The 18,361-nt window shown below is 39.4% G+C and overlaps 1 protein-coding gene across 3 annotated transcripts in view; it reads right to left on the reverse strand.

The window, feature by feature from the left end:
* Positions 1-18,361, reverse strand: part of LOC107511144 (synuclein alpha interacting protein) — a 140,523-nt gene that overhangs the window by 39,124 nt on the left and 83,038 nt on the right. For all 3 annotated transcript variants that reach the window (XM_016145297.2, XM_016145299.2, XM_016145295.2), the window contains exon 3: positions 11,091-11,163. In XM_016145297.2, the coding sequence (XP_016000783.2) occupies positions 11,091-11,163 (73 nt within the window). The remainder of the gene's footprint in view (positions 1-11,090; positions 11,164-18,361) is intronic.

Here is an 18,361-nt window from a genome sequence, read left to right on the forward strand (position 1 = left end):
CAGTGAAAAGGCTCATCGAGCAGAAAAGCACCGGCACAGGGGAGAATTTGCTCGGTGTGCTTTCTGGAAAGCATTAGCAAGCAGTTATTAGGAAAGTGCAGAAACACACCAGTTTTAACTGAAGGTGGCGATGTTTTACAGTGTTGATCTGTCAAGGACAAAGAACAAGTTACTGCTTCTTTGTAAGAGAGAACAAGCGGCAGATGGAGAGAAGTGTGTAAGGGGGTGGAAAATTCCTATCCCCTGCTCCCCATCTCCAACTGATTGCTCCCAAAATGCCTGTTTCTTTTACTTCTAAATATGGAGTTATGTATCCACATTCGAAATACCAGAAAGAGAAAGAAAAGGGGATACGTTTTTAGGGCACAAGAGTGTTCGTTCACCTACAGGTTTTTTGTTTGTTTGTTTTTTGGAAGTTAAATTAATTCTATTTTCTATGAGAAACAAAGCCGTGAGTCTAGGAAATCTGGTTTCATTCTGAGAGGGATGCACTTTAAGGGCTCGAGGGGAGGAGAAATGGAAGGAAGAACCAGCGCTGGCCTGTGGCCTTCTCTCCCTCTTGGCAGGCCCACGTGAGCTCCTGCCTGGGCCAGAGCTCTGAGTTACAGGCTGCACAGAGAACAGGGCAGGTGCAGCTGAACAAAGCCAAGTGCAGACAGAGGCTCCTCCCAGGATAAAGCATGGCGGAGCCGCTCTGCCTCTGTCTCCGAGTACACGTCAATGTGCACTTGTCAGGCACTAAGTATAACCAATGAGAAATGTGTAGTTTAAGACTTCCTCAAAATGATATGTCTGAATCGTAATTCTAAAATTTTCTCCATTTAACACTTCAGAATTGCTAATATAATATATTTCTGTAAAGCTATCTATGTTTCTGAGTATAAGGCAAGTGTATAATGTTCTTAGAGCTTTTCACAAAAAGTCTGGAGGACGGATGAGCAGTTCTCACGTATTCTCACTTGAAAATAAATGAGGATGCAGGGGATTTTCAGTATCATGTGGAAAATCGCATAGCACACTGATTGCTGAATCAGGATCCAGGAAGGTTCCCTAACTCCAACTTTCCTTCCATAACACTGCAGGACCACCTTAATGAAAATTAAAATTATTTCCTAAACATGCAATTCACATTTTTGCTATTCGGGACACATGTAGAAAATGTGGTTCCAGAAACCAGTAGGAAAACCTGGTTGTATTCATTTCAGATTCATTCTTACTCAAATCCCAAACTGTTTTCTGCCTAGATTTTGGCAACCGCTGGCTATGAAGCATCTATGTGGGAGCAAAGTTAGGAAAGTAGTTTTTAATAACGATTTTTCTTAGAAACAGCTGAGTGAAACAACTTCCCTGCTTTATTTATCTTTAGTGGCATCAGCCTAAATTTAGAGTCATTTTATCACTGAGAATTTCTTCTTTCAGCTTCTAATTCCTCCAATTGGTTAAAGGTGGCAATCTCTTTCTAATATAAGCAAGAGATACAGAAATATAATAAAGCTTGTTCAGAAGTGTTCAAGTAAGTGGCAGAATGCTAAAATACTCTTACAGGGTTTATTCATTTCATAAACATTTGCTGAATGCCTCTGTGCACATGGTCCTAGGGGTACAGAGGTGAATGAAATAGACATAATTCATGCCCTCATGGGGAAACCTGACAGTAAAGCAAGTGTACAAATGAATCAGAAATTACAAAAAGCAAAGTGCTCTGAAGGAGACAAGTAGGATACTGGAATAGAGAATGGCCGAGAAGTCTCATCATGGAGGTAGCATTTAAGCTAAGACCTGAGAAATAAGAAGATGATTATGTAAGGATCTGGAGGAAAATACGAGAGGAAAGATAATTTTGTAAAGACTTTGGTCGGAGGAAGCACATTCTCAAATGCCTAAAGCAGGAGAGAATCTGGACAGTTCCAAAGCTCTCACATCAAGAGCAAAGTGAGTAAGGGGTGAAAGCATCAAAGATGGAGTTGGGAGAGGTTGTCGGGGACCAGCTCATTTGGGGATTTTATTGGCTACAACAAAGAGATTGGTTTATAATTTAAATGAAATGAAGTATCCCTGGAAGGATTTCATAGAAAAGTGAAATGATCTGCTTTACATTATAAAATGTCCTTCTGTCTACTCTGAGAAAAACAGAGGATGGGCCAGGATTGGTGGTGAATAAAGAAGTGAGACTAGTTCACTGTCATTAACCCAAATGAAACATAAAAGTGGCATGACCTAGCTAGTGGCTGTTAAGATGGAGAGAAGTAGACAGATGAGCATTTACATTGAGCATGGACGCCTTGTGATCTGGTGATAGATTGATGTGGAGTATGAGGCAGAGGAAGAATTATGGCTTCGGCCACTGAGTAGGTATTTCAGTAAACTGAGTGCCTTTACTGAGGGAAGTCTGCATACAGATAGCAAGTAGGACATTAAATAGGAGGCTGGAGCACTGAGGTAAGTAGCAGTAGCATGTAGGTAGCATTTGAAGCCAGAATAGATGAGATACCAATCCAGAGAGATTGAGAAATGGAAAGGAGAGAGGGTTCTATTGAATACTGAGGTCCCACTTGAATATTTAAAGGTCAAGTGGAGAAGGAGACAGAGTTGCAAAGGAGAGTATGATGTCAGTATCAGAAGAAAAACGAGGAGAGAGGTCATGTTACAAAGCCAAGAAAGGAGAATGTTTTCAGAAAGAAGAGGCCAAGAAAGATGAGTATCAGTGTTAATGGACTTGGCAATGTGAAAGTTGTGACCATTCCCAGAGAGGTGGAAGTCATACTGGGAATACTTAACAGTCAATGGGAGGTGGCAGGCTAGAGATGGGGAGGTTTCCTTACCTTTTTAAAGTAGGCTGGCTGTAAATCAAGGGATCAGTGGAGAGGAAACAGCTGAGAATCAAGGTTGAATCTACTAAAAGGGGTACCGTTTGCTTGTTTTTTTAGGATAGGAGATAATTAGAGAGTATTTATATGATGAGGGTAATGACTCCACAGAGGGAAAGACATTGATGGTGCAGCTAAAAGAGGAAATAACTGAAGGATCAAGGTGTCAAACTAAAGGAGGAGAAGCTGCATCTCATACCTCAATTACAACACAAAACCCAAAGGAGTAAGGCTTCCTTTCATCTTTTCACATATACATTTGTCCATCTATAACTTAGATATATATTTAGCACCAGTGCCAGGCACTGGAAATACTATAATGAACAAAATTACTCCAAAGAGATTTTATTTAGTCTACTAGAGAAAACTGAAATCAAACCAATATCACATTATTAAAAAAAAATTAAAAATACAGATACTTAAATAGGAAATAAAAAGTATAGGGAGCTAAGAAATAATATAATTGGGCAGTTGATATAATCAAGGCTTGCACTGTCCAAAACAGAAGCCATTAGACACCTGTGGCTATTAAGCAATTAAAATGTGTTTTGTGGTACATGCTGATATGATAGCAGTTTTGATTTATTGGGTTAAATAAAAGATAAATTAATCTCATATGTTTACATTTTTTAACGTGGCTAATAGAAAAATCTTAAATTATGTAAATGGTTTGCATTACATGTCTATTAAACAGTGGTGGTTTAGGGAATCAGGTAAAGAGGAGGTGAACTTGGAGATGAAAGGGAAAAAGGGAGGGCTTCCCTGTATCAAAGAACACAGCACTTCTGGAGAACTGAAGGAGATGCCTTGATGTGACTGGCAGGAAGAAAGCATGGGGAGGGTGACATCGGAGGAAGTGTGCTGATCTAGGAGAAGACCATCTGGGGCTTTGAAGGCCACATAAGAGTTTTCTATTGTATATCTTGAGAACTATCTGGGGAAACCGCTGCCTTGTTTTCAGCATTGAGTCACATGATCAGATCTGTATTTTAGAAAAGATCTCCTCACCTTATTATCATGGACAGTGGATTAGCACTGAGATAGCCTAAGTCAGTGCTTCTCAAACGTGACTATGCATAAACGAATCACCTGGAGAGCTTGTTAAAATGTAGGTTCTAATTCTGGAGTCTGGGGCCGGGCTTGAGAGTCTGCATTTCTACCAAGTGCCCAGGTGATGCTGATGGGCATGGCGCTGGTCCTGGAGCACACTGCGAGACGCCAGGGCCTGAGTGATCGACTGCCGTAGGAGGGTCCGGGCTTTTGTGGGTGACTACTGACTCTCTTCAAGGGTTCTTCGACTACAAGATTCTAGGATTGTTTCTATTTCTCCACTTTCTTTTATCACTTTTAAAGGGAAGAGTCCATGAAACAGAGATATGTGGACAAAGACAAGTCATTTAAAATGGGAAGACAGAGCCCATTTAGTACTATGTGGTGACAGAAAGAAATCTAACTATGGGTGGCGAACACGCAGTGCAATGTATATATATGCCATACTGTTGCATTGTATGCCTGAAACTTACTGGATTTCGTTAACTAAGGTCGCCGTAAAAAAAAAAAAAAGAAAAAGAAAAGAAAAAATACTGAAAGACAAAAGAAAAAGGACATGCTTTCAGCAACAAGTAGGATTCTGTCAGAGGTGTAATAAAGCTCCCAAACTAGAACACCTCCCGCAACCCCTGCCAATGTGCTGTCACACTTTAGCCTTGGATTGGGAAGATGGGACAGGAGAGACCACTTTTTCCTTAAGACAGGATTGAGGCTTCTGGGAAGGAAGTCCCTGTGAGGCCTCGACAAGGTAAAAGACACTTTTTCTTTGTCCCTGTGCTTCAGTTCGTTCCCTCGCTGCCTAAATGCTTCTCTCTCTACTTCCAGGTTCTCATTTGTCCTTACTGTGGATTTCCTTAACTGTTTCTACCAAGAGGAGATTTCTTTATCAGTTTTAAGGGTGGGGGATATGTTTCTTAGGGTCCAATAAAAATAAGAAGACTGTGAGTCCCTTACCCTAAATTTTCTCTCCCTCTAATACTTTCTCATTCTTGATTTCTTAATTCGACAATGCTATTAAGCTTTTAGAAAATCGGGGTGTTGTGGTGCTGATAGCTATGGCCAATTAAAGAGAAAAAGGGGGGCGTATGCACTGTATTTAAGCTCTGCTACCTCAAGCCTCTTTCATTACTTCGACACTACCAGAGTTTACTCTGAACTTTTCTGTCACCCTCTGCTCCCATCTTTTCCCTCCATGACTTCTACTCTTTCTCTCAGAAACATAAACAAAGTGGTAATGATTTAAAGGCAGAATGGTCTCTCTACATTCAGGAGCAAGTTCTGTGGTTTATTAAAAATGACGGCCATATGCATTCTGTAACAATGGAAAAAAGCAGCAGATAAAACTGTTCTTAAATTATGATTACAACCATACAAAAAAATACCTCAGGGTAAAAATACTATAAAGAAATATAGTAATTTTGTATTGGTGGCAGGGTTAATTATACTTTCCATTTTTAATCACCTATATAATTTATATCACCTATATAATTATAATTGTGTTAAAAAAAGAAAAATAATTGTTTTATTGGACTAACATTCTCATCTGCCACACCAACCTTCCCTTTCATGCTTTTAGTATTAAACTTTAATAAAATTGAAAACAGGAGGTTTATATACTTAGTATCATCAACTATGTAAAAGCCGTGTTGAAAGGACAAATTTCATGTTAACTTACTATTTTTGGTGCTAGTTGAAATCCTTGAAAGTCTTAGAAAATCATATATTTTCAAAAGGTTGTCACAAAATTTATATGAACAAGGATGAAAATATAGCAAATTTGCAATGCTTTTAAATATACATCCGAAATGATTTTTAGTAGATATCAAGTTTAAAACTATGGTGCTCCTTTGCTCATTGTCATCCAAGTGATATATTATTTAGATCTATCCTTTCAGAATCTTTTCTCAAACATATTCCAGGGCTATTTATTACTGTTATGTAACTGAATTTTCTAACCTCAGTGTATCTAAGTTTTCAGATGCAAAGCTGCCTTAATATTTATCTGCCTTTTATAAAAAATGATACGAGTTCAGCAGATACGTATTTTGAAGGAATCACAAGACATTTAAAGCACCATGAGTTGAAACGAATGTGTATTTAAATGTCCAATTAATTAAAAAAAACCCCAAAGTCAATGAAATTGAATATGTTTGATTTGAATACCATATGTCAACACAACGTATTTTAGTTCTCATTCGGAGAAAACCAAATACCAGAGTTCATATTCACGGCCTGTGTTGTCCTCTCTTCCTACATGAGTAGCAGAGATTAAGCAGAGAACACATGCACACATTTCACAAATAACTTCCTCTTAGAGGTGTAAGCATTTTCCTGCATAACTTCCATGCTGCTAATCCTTGGCCCCCACCAGCCAGACATGGCTCCTTGGACAAAGACTACTCTTTAGTTGGCTCAAGTTCATAGTGGCTCTGGAGTCAGCAAACCTGGTCTCAAACGTGCTTGCTTAGGTTCTAAAACTATGGTCAAATTAGTTACCCTTTGTGAGCCTCAGTTTCTACATTAATAAGATGGGCATAATAACAGTCCTCCCTCAGAGAATTATTTTAAGGACAAATAAGCTATTTACGGTGGACCTGGCATAATGCCTGGCCTAAGCACCAAAGAAGTTACTGGGAGCACTCAAGAGCAGACAGGCAAAATTTGTTCTCAGGTTCCCAACTCCTAGTTCTCCATCTCTCTCCCACTTTCCCGTGGTATAGCCAACATCTTTACATTCTTTTACAAAATGTCTTTTATCACAAAAAAAAACTGAAACCCAGTCATAGTGTAGTATAATTGATGGAGAACAATGTATAATATTCCTATCAGCGGAAAACATAGGAATCGAAGCCTTTGGCTAAAGGAAGGGCACTTCCAGGGAAGATGACATTGGTGAGTTAGCAGAAGGTATGGAGACACTGCCTAGGCCTCTGGTGACACTCAGCCATCTGCCTTTCTCAGACCCCATTGTGGATTTGGCCCAATGTCCAAGGATGAGATGGAGTGAGACCTGAGGTTCACAGAGGGGCTTCCGAGGGCCACCAGTAGGGCCCAGTTGATAATCCTGCTCCCTCTAGAACACTTAAAAAACAGACAGAAAGGGTGGGCATGAGTCTTGTCTCTGAAGCCCACTTAGAAAGGTAGGAAAGATATGTGTGTGGTAAGTCCTGGGGGCCGATCTGCGGGACTGACAAGTTCTGATCAGAGCATACATGTAGCCACCTCAGGTTCAGTTCTGGGTGCTCCACTTTTAAGATGCTGATAAACCACAATCATCCGGAGAGAGCAAGAAGAATGAACACTTAGAACTGTAGAGGAAAATTTTAACCGAGGGAAGTCAAGATTGAAGATGACTGCTATCTCTACACTTGGTGGCACCCTTGCTTACCTAGAAGGGATTATTCTTATTTATGGTTCTAAAGGAAGAACCTGGATCAAAGGAAAGAAATTCAAGAGACACTGATTTTGGCTAACCAAAAAAATTAACCTTTATGGATAGGCGGCCTCATGAGACCATGTGCTCCGTCAATAAAAGGATGAAGTACAGGCAGATGACCCCATGAGTAGGACAATGAGAACCACCTTCAAAGAACTGATGGACTTTGGACTATGTGAATTTTTTTTTTTACTTTTAAAAATAATTTATCTGTAAATAATTAGACTTATTTCTTTTGTAGATAAACTTAGAGAAGTTGAAAAAATAAAAATAGTACAAAGAATACCTGTATACCTTTATCTACATTCATCAGTTGTCAACATTTTACCCATTTGTTTTATTATTTGTACGCTCACTTGCTCTCTCTCTCAGACTAGATGATCTTTAGTGTCCCTTCCATTGAGAGTTATGATTCTATATGCCGAGGCTTCTTTCTAGGTAATAGGATTTTAGAAAGATTGCACTCCTGCTGGTGGTGCTCTTCATGGCACCTGGCATAAATCTGACCTCTGTACACATGATGGATGGGGCCCTATACAATGTGACCCTGACATCATCCTTACTTTGATCATCACACTGCAGCTACATTGATTTTCTTTTTCTTCCTCATACATGCTAAGCTCCTTTCTGGTTCAGGGACTTTGCACTTGCTAGTTCCTCTGCCTTTAGCACTCTTCACTGATTTTTCACGTGGCTGGGCCCTTCTAACACTGCCTGACCCCCAGCCCCCTGCTGCCCCACAACACATACAAGTTGCTCTATCACATTGCCTTAGTCTCTTCTTCCCACTCCCTGAAATGCTGTTTTAGTTATTCACTTGCTTGCTATTGTCTGTCATCTCCTACAATGTAAGGGCCTTAAGAACAGGGGAGTTGGCTATGTCTTGTTACTGTGTCCTCAGTGCCTAGGACAGAGAATGAATAAATAAAAGAACAAATGGATCCAAGAACATCTGGTCAAAGAATTGTTAATACAAGGATGGACTTTAACATTTGACAACCTATACAAAGTAGAAAGTGCTTAACAAACTTTAGAAAGGAAAAAAGAAGCATCTTCCTCTGGTGGTGTATATTCTAAGTGACAAGAGGTTGGGGAAAAATTTTCCCAGAGTGTGCCTCATCCAAAAGAAAGATGTGGACTCTTCTCAGAAGCCAATCTGCCTTCTGCTGCCATCTGTTTGAAAAAAAAAATGACCATAAAGATGGAAATCTGTATGCACGGCTGGAGAAGACTCCTCCTGGGTCTTGGACACAAGACAGTATGGAGGGATGCGGGAGGTGGTATTCCTACATTTAGATGCCCATGGAACTAACTGAGAATGCCTTGATTCTTTCTGAAACTGGCTGTGAACACTTTACTACGCTGAGATTTCTTTCAAAGGAGTCCACAGATAATTCTACATAGTGTTACAGAGAGATGGATCTTTCTTTTTCTAGGATCATTCTTACTCTCTTAGAAAGTGGTTTACAAGCCTCCAGGTCCACAGAAGTGGAGGTGCACATGTGACTACCTAGAGTTTTAACCTCACACATCCATTTCCTATCATGTCTAATTATTGTTAATTACCTTGGGCCCTATTGGGTCTTTGCTTTGGGTGAAGTTTTAAAACTTCTAAACTTGAAACTGACCTTGCTTCTCAACCAAAAACAATGTTTAACATTACTGCTGTGGAAATGGCTAGAAGTCACATAACCCGCCCTCCCCGCCCCCCCCCACCCAAAGAAAGGAATGAACAAGGCCCAGAAAAAATTACTTTAAAAATCTTCAGTTAATTCACTTAGTAAGCAAGAATAGCTATTTAACAGAGAAAAGAAATTCACCACTTAATGAGGAAAAACACTGATTTTTATAGTTTTAAAAGACTATCCTAAAATTAAATTAATGCCACTGAGTTCACCTATGTGAGAGGTAGTATATATAATGCATAAGAGAACAGAGGGTATAGGCAGACTTCCTGAGGTTTGAATCCCAGCTCTGTAATTTAATTGCTGTGTGACTCTGGGCAAAATATTTAACTTCTCTGTTCCGTGTCTCAGTTTGCTAGTCTATAATACAAACATCCTAATAGTGCTTAGCTCACAGGGACTTTAGAATTCATTGAGCTACTGTAAGTAAAGTGCTTACAACCATACCTAGCACACACATTAAGTACTACTGAAGTGTTTGTTATTTCTTCTCCCTACTCCCCAACTCCAATTAATAAAACAAGAAAATATTGTATCTACAAAGTACCTTTGGATATATCACTTAATTTTGATCCTAACAATAGTCTGGTAGCATTGGAAGAGCAAATTTCTTTTTTATTTTATAGATACTTAGTCATAGGCCCAGAGTCTTAGAGCTGATAAATGGTTGAATGTTGACTTGAATCCAGGTTATTTTTCCTCTGAGGCTACTGGTCTGTCCACTGCAATCTGATTGTTGTGCCACTGATCACAGTCAGAGGGTCAGCTGTGAACCCAGTGATTCTTTCTAAGAAAACACATCCTATAAGCCGTATGGCCAAAGCCTCTGTTACACTCAAGTCTCTTGAGTGTATTTCAAATAAAAAATATTTTTTAAAACCTGAAGGTAAATAGAAAGTTTTATTTCAAATTAAAACCATCTTGCATGATGTTTCTGACCCAAACATTGAAGTGTTACTTTCTGACCCAAACATTGAAGCGTCACTTTCTCTCACACACACACACACACACACACACACACACACACACACACACACCCCTAGGAAGACTAATTATTTTCCATGTCTCATCTAAGGAAAATGTCAAAATAAAATAAATAGTTCAGGAAAAAAGTAAATTTGTTTTGTATAAGTCCTTTCCGTTAGAAAGGCCTACAATTCTAGTAGCTATGCAGGAACAAACCATCTATTTATATTTAAACATGATACACATAATTCGAGGATTATCTTAAGCGTTCTATCACCCATGGTTCTCAGGATTCTAGTTACTATCAGAGGAGGTCCAGCTTTGGCAAGGTTAATGGTGATGCCTTAGAGGAATTACTTGGAAAAATAATAAACATCATTTCATAGTTAATGCCATGGTATCGTTCCCATCAATATCCTTTTTTATTTTCATTTTTGCCCATCAGAGAGGGAAGAGGAGAGAGGCTTAATTTGATTTACAGAGGGAAAAACAACCCTGAATGTAGTTTTTTTGTCAGGGGTGGTGGCGTATGCAAGAAGAAAAGGTCAACCAGATGGTTTTCATCTATATGCCATAATTCTGTTTAGTTTACACTATTAAACTCCAAAGTTTTGCTTTAATCTTAACTATTACAGTATGCCTTATTGCAGATTCTATCATGTCGCATCCCTGATAGGGTTTCAGACTTTGGACAAGCACCATCCCCCAAGCTGGCCTTGCCACATGGGTAGCAAATGCATCCAACATTTTTTCATTGGCGCCTGCATCATTATGTTTTGTCACCAATGGCTTCTCGGGTTTTCAATAAATTGCTGCATATACTGTGGTTTGGGCTGTCAAGATGATCGCCTACTTTTATTTGTATACAGCTATGTCCTCATTAGGGCCTCCCTGTCCTGTTAGCCTTTGGAGAATGACCTAACATCTGTTTGCTGAGAGTAGGGGTACATGGAGAAGCCATAAAAACAAAACAAAACAAAACAAAACAAAACAAAAAAACAGAAAGCAGGAGCAAACAATGTAAGTAGAAAGAGCTTCCACACTCTCAAAGTCAGGATGAGAGGAGAGCTGAGAAGGAAAACCTACCTGATCTGTCTTCATTTTGCGAATCACATCTTCGGCACAGTTCCGGGATGGTCTTCAGTGATGTGACTGAATACTGAATGGGAAATCAGAGGAGAAAACAGTGTAAAATAACAACTTAAAATGAAAGCATGACATTCACTCAAATTGCTCAGAAAAATCAAAACACAAGAAGTGATAGTTGAGTACATATATATCCAAAACGTCTAGCGACTTTTACCCTAAATGGGCTGCTTAGTGATCTGGCAGCATCCCAAGCTCTACCTACGAGCATCCAAGCTGATACAGATTAAAGATGCCTGGAGAACCCCTTTTTAGCAAACAAGGTGAGGTACAGCCATCAGACATTCTATCTCCCATCACTTCTGCTACTTGTGGAAGGTGGAAGGATGTTCTGACCTTGAGAATTTCTAGAAGATGGCCATAATATTTGCATTCTGAATTCTAAGAACAAATCTATGTGTGAAAAGCCAGAGGGAAGAGCACCCAGTTTCCTATAGTATCCAGGGCAGCCAGGAGCCATGTCTGCACCGATGCTGATAGGAATATGCAAACATCCCTAATGTTGCCACTTGCCACAGCTTTTACTGTGTGGCATCTACAATCTCCATGGGAAATACTGGGGTAATATAAAAAGCGAAGGGAGCATGGTTTTGTGTTTGAAAGCTCATTTGTTTCCCACGTAGATTAGAATAAACTGAAAGAAACCATCTTGTAGGTTCAGTCCCAGCACCAACTCAGGGGTCAGCTACCAGGGTAACATATTATGACATGAGCAGGGGCGGGGTACATAAAAATCAGAAAGGCTAAAACAAATGTAAAATCAATAGCTACGATTTATGGGAACTACGTTTGGTGCCAATCAATCTTTCTTGAGAGAAGGGTGTCTTAAAAGAACGAACTCTTTCTTTAATCAAAGGGCTGTCTTCAATCATACTTTAATTCATGAAGCACAGATTCCTAAGAATATTTTGCTTAGTACCTTTAGGAAACATGTTCTTATGAGATGAGAATGATTTATAAATTACTTCACTGTTACAAAATTCGGGGGGATTGAGAGAAAACATTTAATCTAAAAGAAAAATGATCATGGGAAACTCATTAGGATTATTGTAGCATTACCAGTGAAGAAGGTGTAATTAGGACACATTTGTCAATAAGAAGGTACTTTCATTAGTTTGATGTTGATAGATGAAGCACAGTGTCTACATGAAGACCCCCCACTGCTTCCCACAGGCATCAGGACGGCAAGACAGTGGCGCGGGGGGTAGTAGTAGCTACTGTCAGTTTGCCAACTGCATGTCACAAACAAATTAAATATCCAGTGCATCCAAGTAAAAAATAAAATCTCAAATGACTAATTAGAGAAATTATTCCTACCTGTCTGATGCAATAACATCCTGTTTGTGTTGTCCATTCCTTAGAGACTACAGGTGCTGTAGCAAATCCACTCAGAGGGAGGGATGACTGTCTCTTAAATCAAAAATGAACTTCAAAATTCTTTTTCCCTTTTACAATATGTTCTTTGGGGGTTGGGGGTAACATGTACAGAAGGCTTTTTGTTGTTGTTGTTGTTACTAATAAGGTACCTTATTTTTCCAGCCAAGTACAAGCTCTCTAAGGAATCTGGTAGCTTCTTGAGACCAGCTGGTACAGGTTAAATAATTACACAGTCTATAATTCAATTAAAATTGGGCTTTTTGTTTTGGCTGTCATGTGCCCCATGAAAGCACCCTTTGGCAAAGTCTTACCACTATCTCGCTCTCTCTTTTTTAAAAATTTTCGTTCAAGACATAATTTTAGAAAAAGGAAATTTAAGATTGATTATGTTTAAATATAGTTAATGATAAATTCAATAAGGTTGTTCACTGGGCTTAATGAGGTATATTTGATTAAACTGGGCATGCTGCCATCTGTATTTCCAGCCACATGCATCCTAACTGTCACCTCTCACCCCAAAGTCAAGTATGTCAGAATGTCTGATTTATTAGCTATACATCCAACTCTTCCTATGTGACCTTGGAGGTCCATAGTGTCTGTAGTAACTTAATTTGATGAGGTTTAAATGAGAACAGCATGGCCACCTGGTTGGTGTGGGGACTGAGCCACAGGCAGAGACTAGCCTAGCTGATCCCCCACCCACTGCTTCAACCTACAACACACACGGCAGCTTTGCCTCTCCACACTCTTGGTCATATAGGATGCCACTTTTGTGATGGCATACGTCTTAATTCTTTGGGAATAATGACCTTGAATAAAAAGCCATGTGCTGCTCTAGTAATGGAAATAAAAAGTACAGCACTCTAGGAAAAGGGTGATATGTTGGCCAGAACGAAGTCTGGGATAATTGTAAGGGCATATGAAATGTCAAATTCAGCAATGACTCCAATTTATACTGTGAACAAATACACCATTCTTTATAAAGACACAAGAAAGAACCAATCTGTAGTTTTGTTTCATTTAAGTGCAAACACTATTCTTTGGATAAAAGATAAAGAGAATGCTGCAAAGATGGTTAAGTTGTGCTATGAAAAGATGAAGAGAAAACACAATTCACAAAACCAACATGCAGAAACATTTTCCTATTTGCAAATTTGGGAATAAGCAAATGACCCAGGAAGTTGCCCTCGCACAAATGCATTGTGCTACCATCTGGGAGCTGAAAGGGAGGGTGTCCAAGGCATCCCCGTGAACAGGACAGATGGCCTTTTATAGGAAGCTGTCAGATCACCAACTCATCTCATTCTCAAGACAATGGCTCTTAAAAAAACAACTACTGTCATTTTGGCCCTATCAGCACCAAAGCCCAATGTATCTTCCCTGTCTCTTGCCCCCAATCCAAGCTTTGAAATATTCTGTTCCCTTGATTCCTATTACCCTTGGGTGACATGAGAGGAGAGGTTTGCAGATGGTTAAGACACATTTTTTATCTTTATGTTGCTCTAATTAATTCTTTTCTAAATATTTTCCAGAGGTTATCCCCTCCAGAGAGAGCCTTTTTGATCAAAATTTTTTCCCACTCCCCCATCATGTCTCAAGAAAAGCTGCTGCCAAAGGTGGACCAGCTGCCTCCGCTCCCTCAATGTCCCTGTGCATTCAAAGTTTAGTTCCCTTCTGCTCCTTTACTCCTGGGTCCTCCTCGTCTGCCATGCCTTCCTCTGGTCAAATGGAGCTGTTCTGCAAGGCTAGCCTGTGTTCTGCCTTCTCCACGAAACCCTGGATGGCTGCTTCAGTCTTTCAGACCTTATCCTGTTCTGTCCTTGGTAAAATACTGCCTTGCCTTGTGCTCTGTTGTTTCCTGTGTGTTAGGGTTGGTTCCCACAAGTGCCTGGGGCCAAAGATAGTATTTTTGGCTTATATATATGGATGCTACACAGTGACTTATTAGCTGTTTGATCAAAATAACAAGATGTATACACATTTGATTAATCTCTGGGCATAATATAATAGATGTTCAATAGAGTTCTTTCATATTTAGGTAGTAAGCATGAATTTCCTCCATTCTTCAATATGCAGTAGAATTAAACAGCTTTCTATAATGCAAATTTGACTATGATGCTTTTCTGTTTCAAATCCTCCACTGGCTCTGCTCTGCATACAGGGCAAGACCACATGCCTAGCATGGTACATGAAACTCACCATGAGATCATACTCATCTTTTCCACTGTCCACTTCCCTTTTGACTGTGGTACTATCGAATTTCTTATGAATAGCTATCTACTGTTTCATCTGCTTATACATGTATGCACGCTATTCCATCTACCTGGAATACCACTCCATCCATTTCATCAGGCAAACTCCTTTTACTTCTTCACGCTTTGCCTGGTTATTACTTCTAAAATATCTTCTTTGGCTCAACCTGGCCAGCTTTCGAACTGTGGTCTCCTGACCAGGGCATCGACACCATCCAAGAAATTGTTAGGAATTCATATTCTTGGGCCTCACCCCAGAATCTCCAAGGGCAGAGCCTAGCAATCTGTGTTTTACAAGTCATCTAGGTGATGCTGATGTATGCTGAAGTTCAAGAACCACTGCTCTGTATTATTTCCTTTTTAAAATTTATTTACTTATTTTATTATTTATCATTATTTATGTCTTCAGCACCTGGTCTTCCTAGGTGGTCTTCCATCCGAGTACTAACCATGCCCAACCCTGCTTCCACGATCCAATGTCGGGCTTGTTCAGAGTAGCGTGGCTGTACACCATGGACCGTGGCTCCACTGGGGCACGAACCCAGGACCTTCTGTGTGTAAAGCAGACGTACTAACTGCTACACTATGGAACCATGTCCTGTATTAGTTCCTAATCTTAGTCGTACATCCATTACAGAACCCATCGCATGACATTTCATCTATGTTTACATAATTGCTTTCTCTACTTCCTGAGGGTGTAGACATGTTTTATTTACCAAAAATATTGGGTACTTACTGGACTGAATAAAATGAACTACCCTATTTAGTGATGATAATAATAGTAATAATTACAGTAGTTAATATTTATACAGCACTAATCTTAGAAAAAAACCCATAACTACAAATCTAGAATTGTAATCATGGTAAATGTAAAGGAAAAAAACCACTTCCAACTTATTAACAATATGACTGCTGGCTGATGCCTTAGCCTTTTGTATAAAGAACAATGGATTTAGAGCCAGAAGATCTGGATTCCAGTCTCAGTTCTAACATTTATTAACTATTTGGTTCTGGACAAATCATTTCATATCTCTGAAGCTCAGTTTCTTTATCTATAGAACAGAGATAATCATATAGGATTAATGTAAGTGAAGTCAATTTGCAATCTGTCAAATGATGTTAAATGTTTTTGTCTCTTTTCTTTAACCTGCTTTCCACGTGTGTAGCACAGCCCTTACCTCTCACCTTCAATCTACTCATGACTTTAAAATCAAGATGTGAGAATTAAATGAGGAAGGAACAGGGGGACTGAGCTGGGATTGGAAGGAAAGAAAGGAGACATCAGCCTGTCCCAGCACATGATTTGGCCTCTCTTTGTTCTTTCCACATCCAAAAGAATCCTTAGCCAAGGGTTGACACTGAAACCTAGCTTCGCAAACTATAGAGTTGATATGATGCAAGACAGTCCTACACATCCCAGCCTACGCCAGTCAATTTTGTCACTCTGCCATGCAAAATAGTTTGAACAAACATGGGATTCATAATAACGGTGTGTGATTTCTACATTGGCCTATGGGGACCCCTGACCACCCTAGATATTGTTAAGACCTGAAACGCCTTGGCCCTTACTCCTGACAGCTGGAGCCAGTTGGGTGAACAAGTAGACATTACTCAAATGGTAATGAGCCACAGAAAATTAAAGAGCTAAAATCCCAAGCACCTTTTCAAGCTAGAGACTTTTAAACACTAAGGTCTCATTAAGTTTCCAAAAGAAACAATTAAGCCAGTCATCCAAACAACTATCCTGAAATTCATGATTTCTCACATAGCTTTCCAAAAGTCAAGCAGGCATCTCAACAGGCACACAATAAAATGACAACAATGTGTACAAGTGAAGCTGGTAGTGAAAGCAAAGGCACACAGCTGAAATGAGATTTTCAGAAACATACTTTTCTAAAAATCTGGCAACCTCTCCAAAGGCCTGCCCTTCTAATTCGGGAAGGGGTATCTCAACTGTACACCCTCCATAACTGATCATGCGCCACTGTCCCTTCCCTGAGGATGTGCTACTAAGAGCCCTCTGCTAGTATTCGGGTCTCCTCTCCTATCTCCTCTGGACTCTGGCTCTGCCATCATGCCCTCTTCTGACCTTTCCTTCAGTCTCTCTCTCAACATCAGCTTTCTCCTCTGATCCTATAAAAATAAACAAGTACCCCACCACCTCCATACACATTGCTTCTCCAGCTGACCATGGACTTGCCTGCTCATTTGTGTCCACAGTTGTCTGTTTTAAAGAATTGCCTGGGTTCTTGTCTCTACTTCTTTACCTCTGCATTTACTCCACCGCCACATGACCTCTGTCGCATGACCTCGCAGGCACTGCTCTTATTATGACCACCAATGAGTCTTAACTGGAAAACCCAGTGGGCACTTTTCAACCTATCTCTTTATAATGACCTGTTTCCCACCATTGACCACTTCCTCTTGTAAGCTCTGTAAATCACCCCCCACTCCGTTTGCCTCCTGTATCTATGAAAACTTCTTTCTAGTTTCTTTTGCAGAAGACTCTTTTTCTTTGCAGGACATACTTATGCACAGTTTTTCCTGGAACATTCTTCTCTTTCCACATTCGTTGTTTCATAGGTGAACATACCAACTCCCACAGTTTCAACCACTACCCCTATGTAAAGACACCGGTAATCTACATTTTCACATGTCCATCCCCGTCTGCCTTAAATACATTTCTCTCTACTATTTAGGCTCCATTCAAGAATAGTATTATAAATAATTTTATTTTCAAATGAATTTGATTTTTGCTCTTGTTCCTTGTTTTTATCCTATCTTCCAAAGTTTTAAATATTTAATAATAAATTCTTTCATACTAAGATATTGCTTGTGGTTAGTATTTGGGAAAACTCAGAAACTTTTCGACCATATTGAGTATACCAGGAATTACTCTATTGTAATGTTAATATGTGTAGACAGGCAAAAGATGAAAGTCCACATTGGTAAAGGTGGTGAGATCACAGTATTCACTGACCCCTTCCTACTGTGAGAAGTGCCGTGGGAGAACAGGGATGGCCAGAGGTGACCAAAGGGCCCAGTAGAAGTCATTTTCAATGCAGTAGTTATACATGTGGATTCTAGAACTAGACTGCACATACTATATCCTGGCTTCACCATTTTCTGGCTAATTAATCTCAGTTATTTAACCTTTGTATGTCAGTTTCTTCATATGTAAAACAGACACTGTTCACCAGAACATGACTGTAGAGACTATGACCTAAAAATGTAAAACATGGGTACAAGTATCTGATGCATAGTAAATGTTAAATGAATGCTAGCTATTATTATTATTTACATTATAAAGTATCAAAAAAAAAAAGAGCTTTTAAAGTGAAGCCGAAGTAATGGTAACTATTAAAGGAAAAAATTACAAAAGAATTACAAAAGATATTTATTTATCTTGCAGTAGGGCAGATGCTGGACATAATCCTTGCTCAGCTTCAACAATAATCTAGTTTAACTGTGAATCAACAGTCAATCACCACCAAATATAATGACTGCTTGTCAAGGATGGAATTCAATATTGAAATTAAATGTGACCTACCATGAAGTTAACCCAACATTTAATAATCTGCT

Source organism: Rousettus aegyptiacus, unplaced genomic scaffold, assembly GCF_014176215.1.
Source record: "Rousettus aegyptiacus isolate mRouAeg1 unplaced genomic scaffold, mRouAeg1.p scaffold_m13_p_8, whole genome shotgun sequence".
NCBI classification, from domain to species: Eukaryota; Metazoa; Chordata; class Mammalia; order Chiroptera; family Pteropodidae; genus Rousettus; species Rousettus aegyptiacus.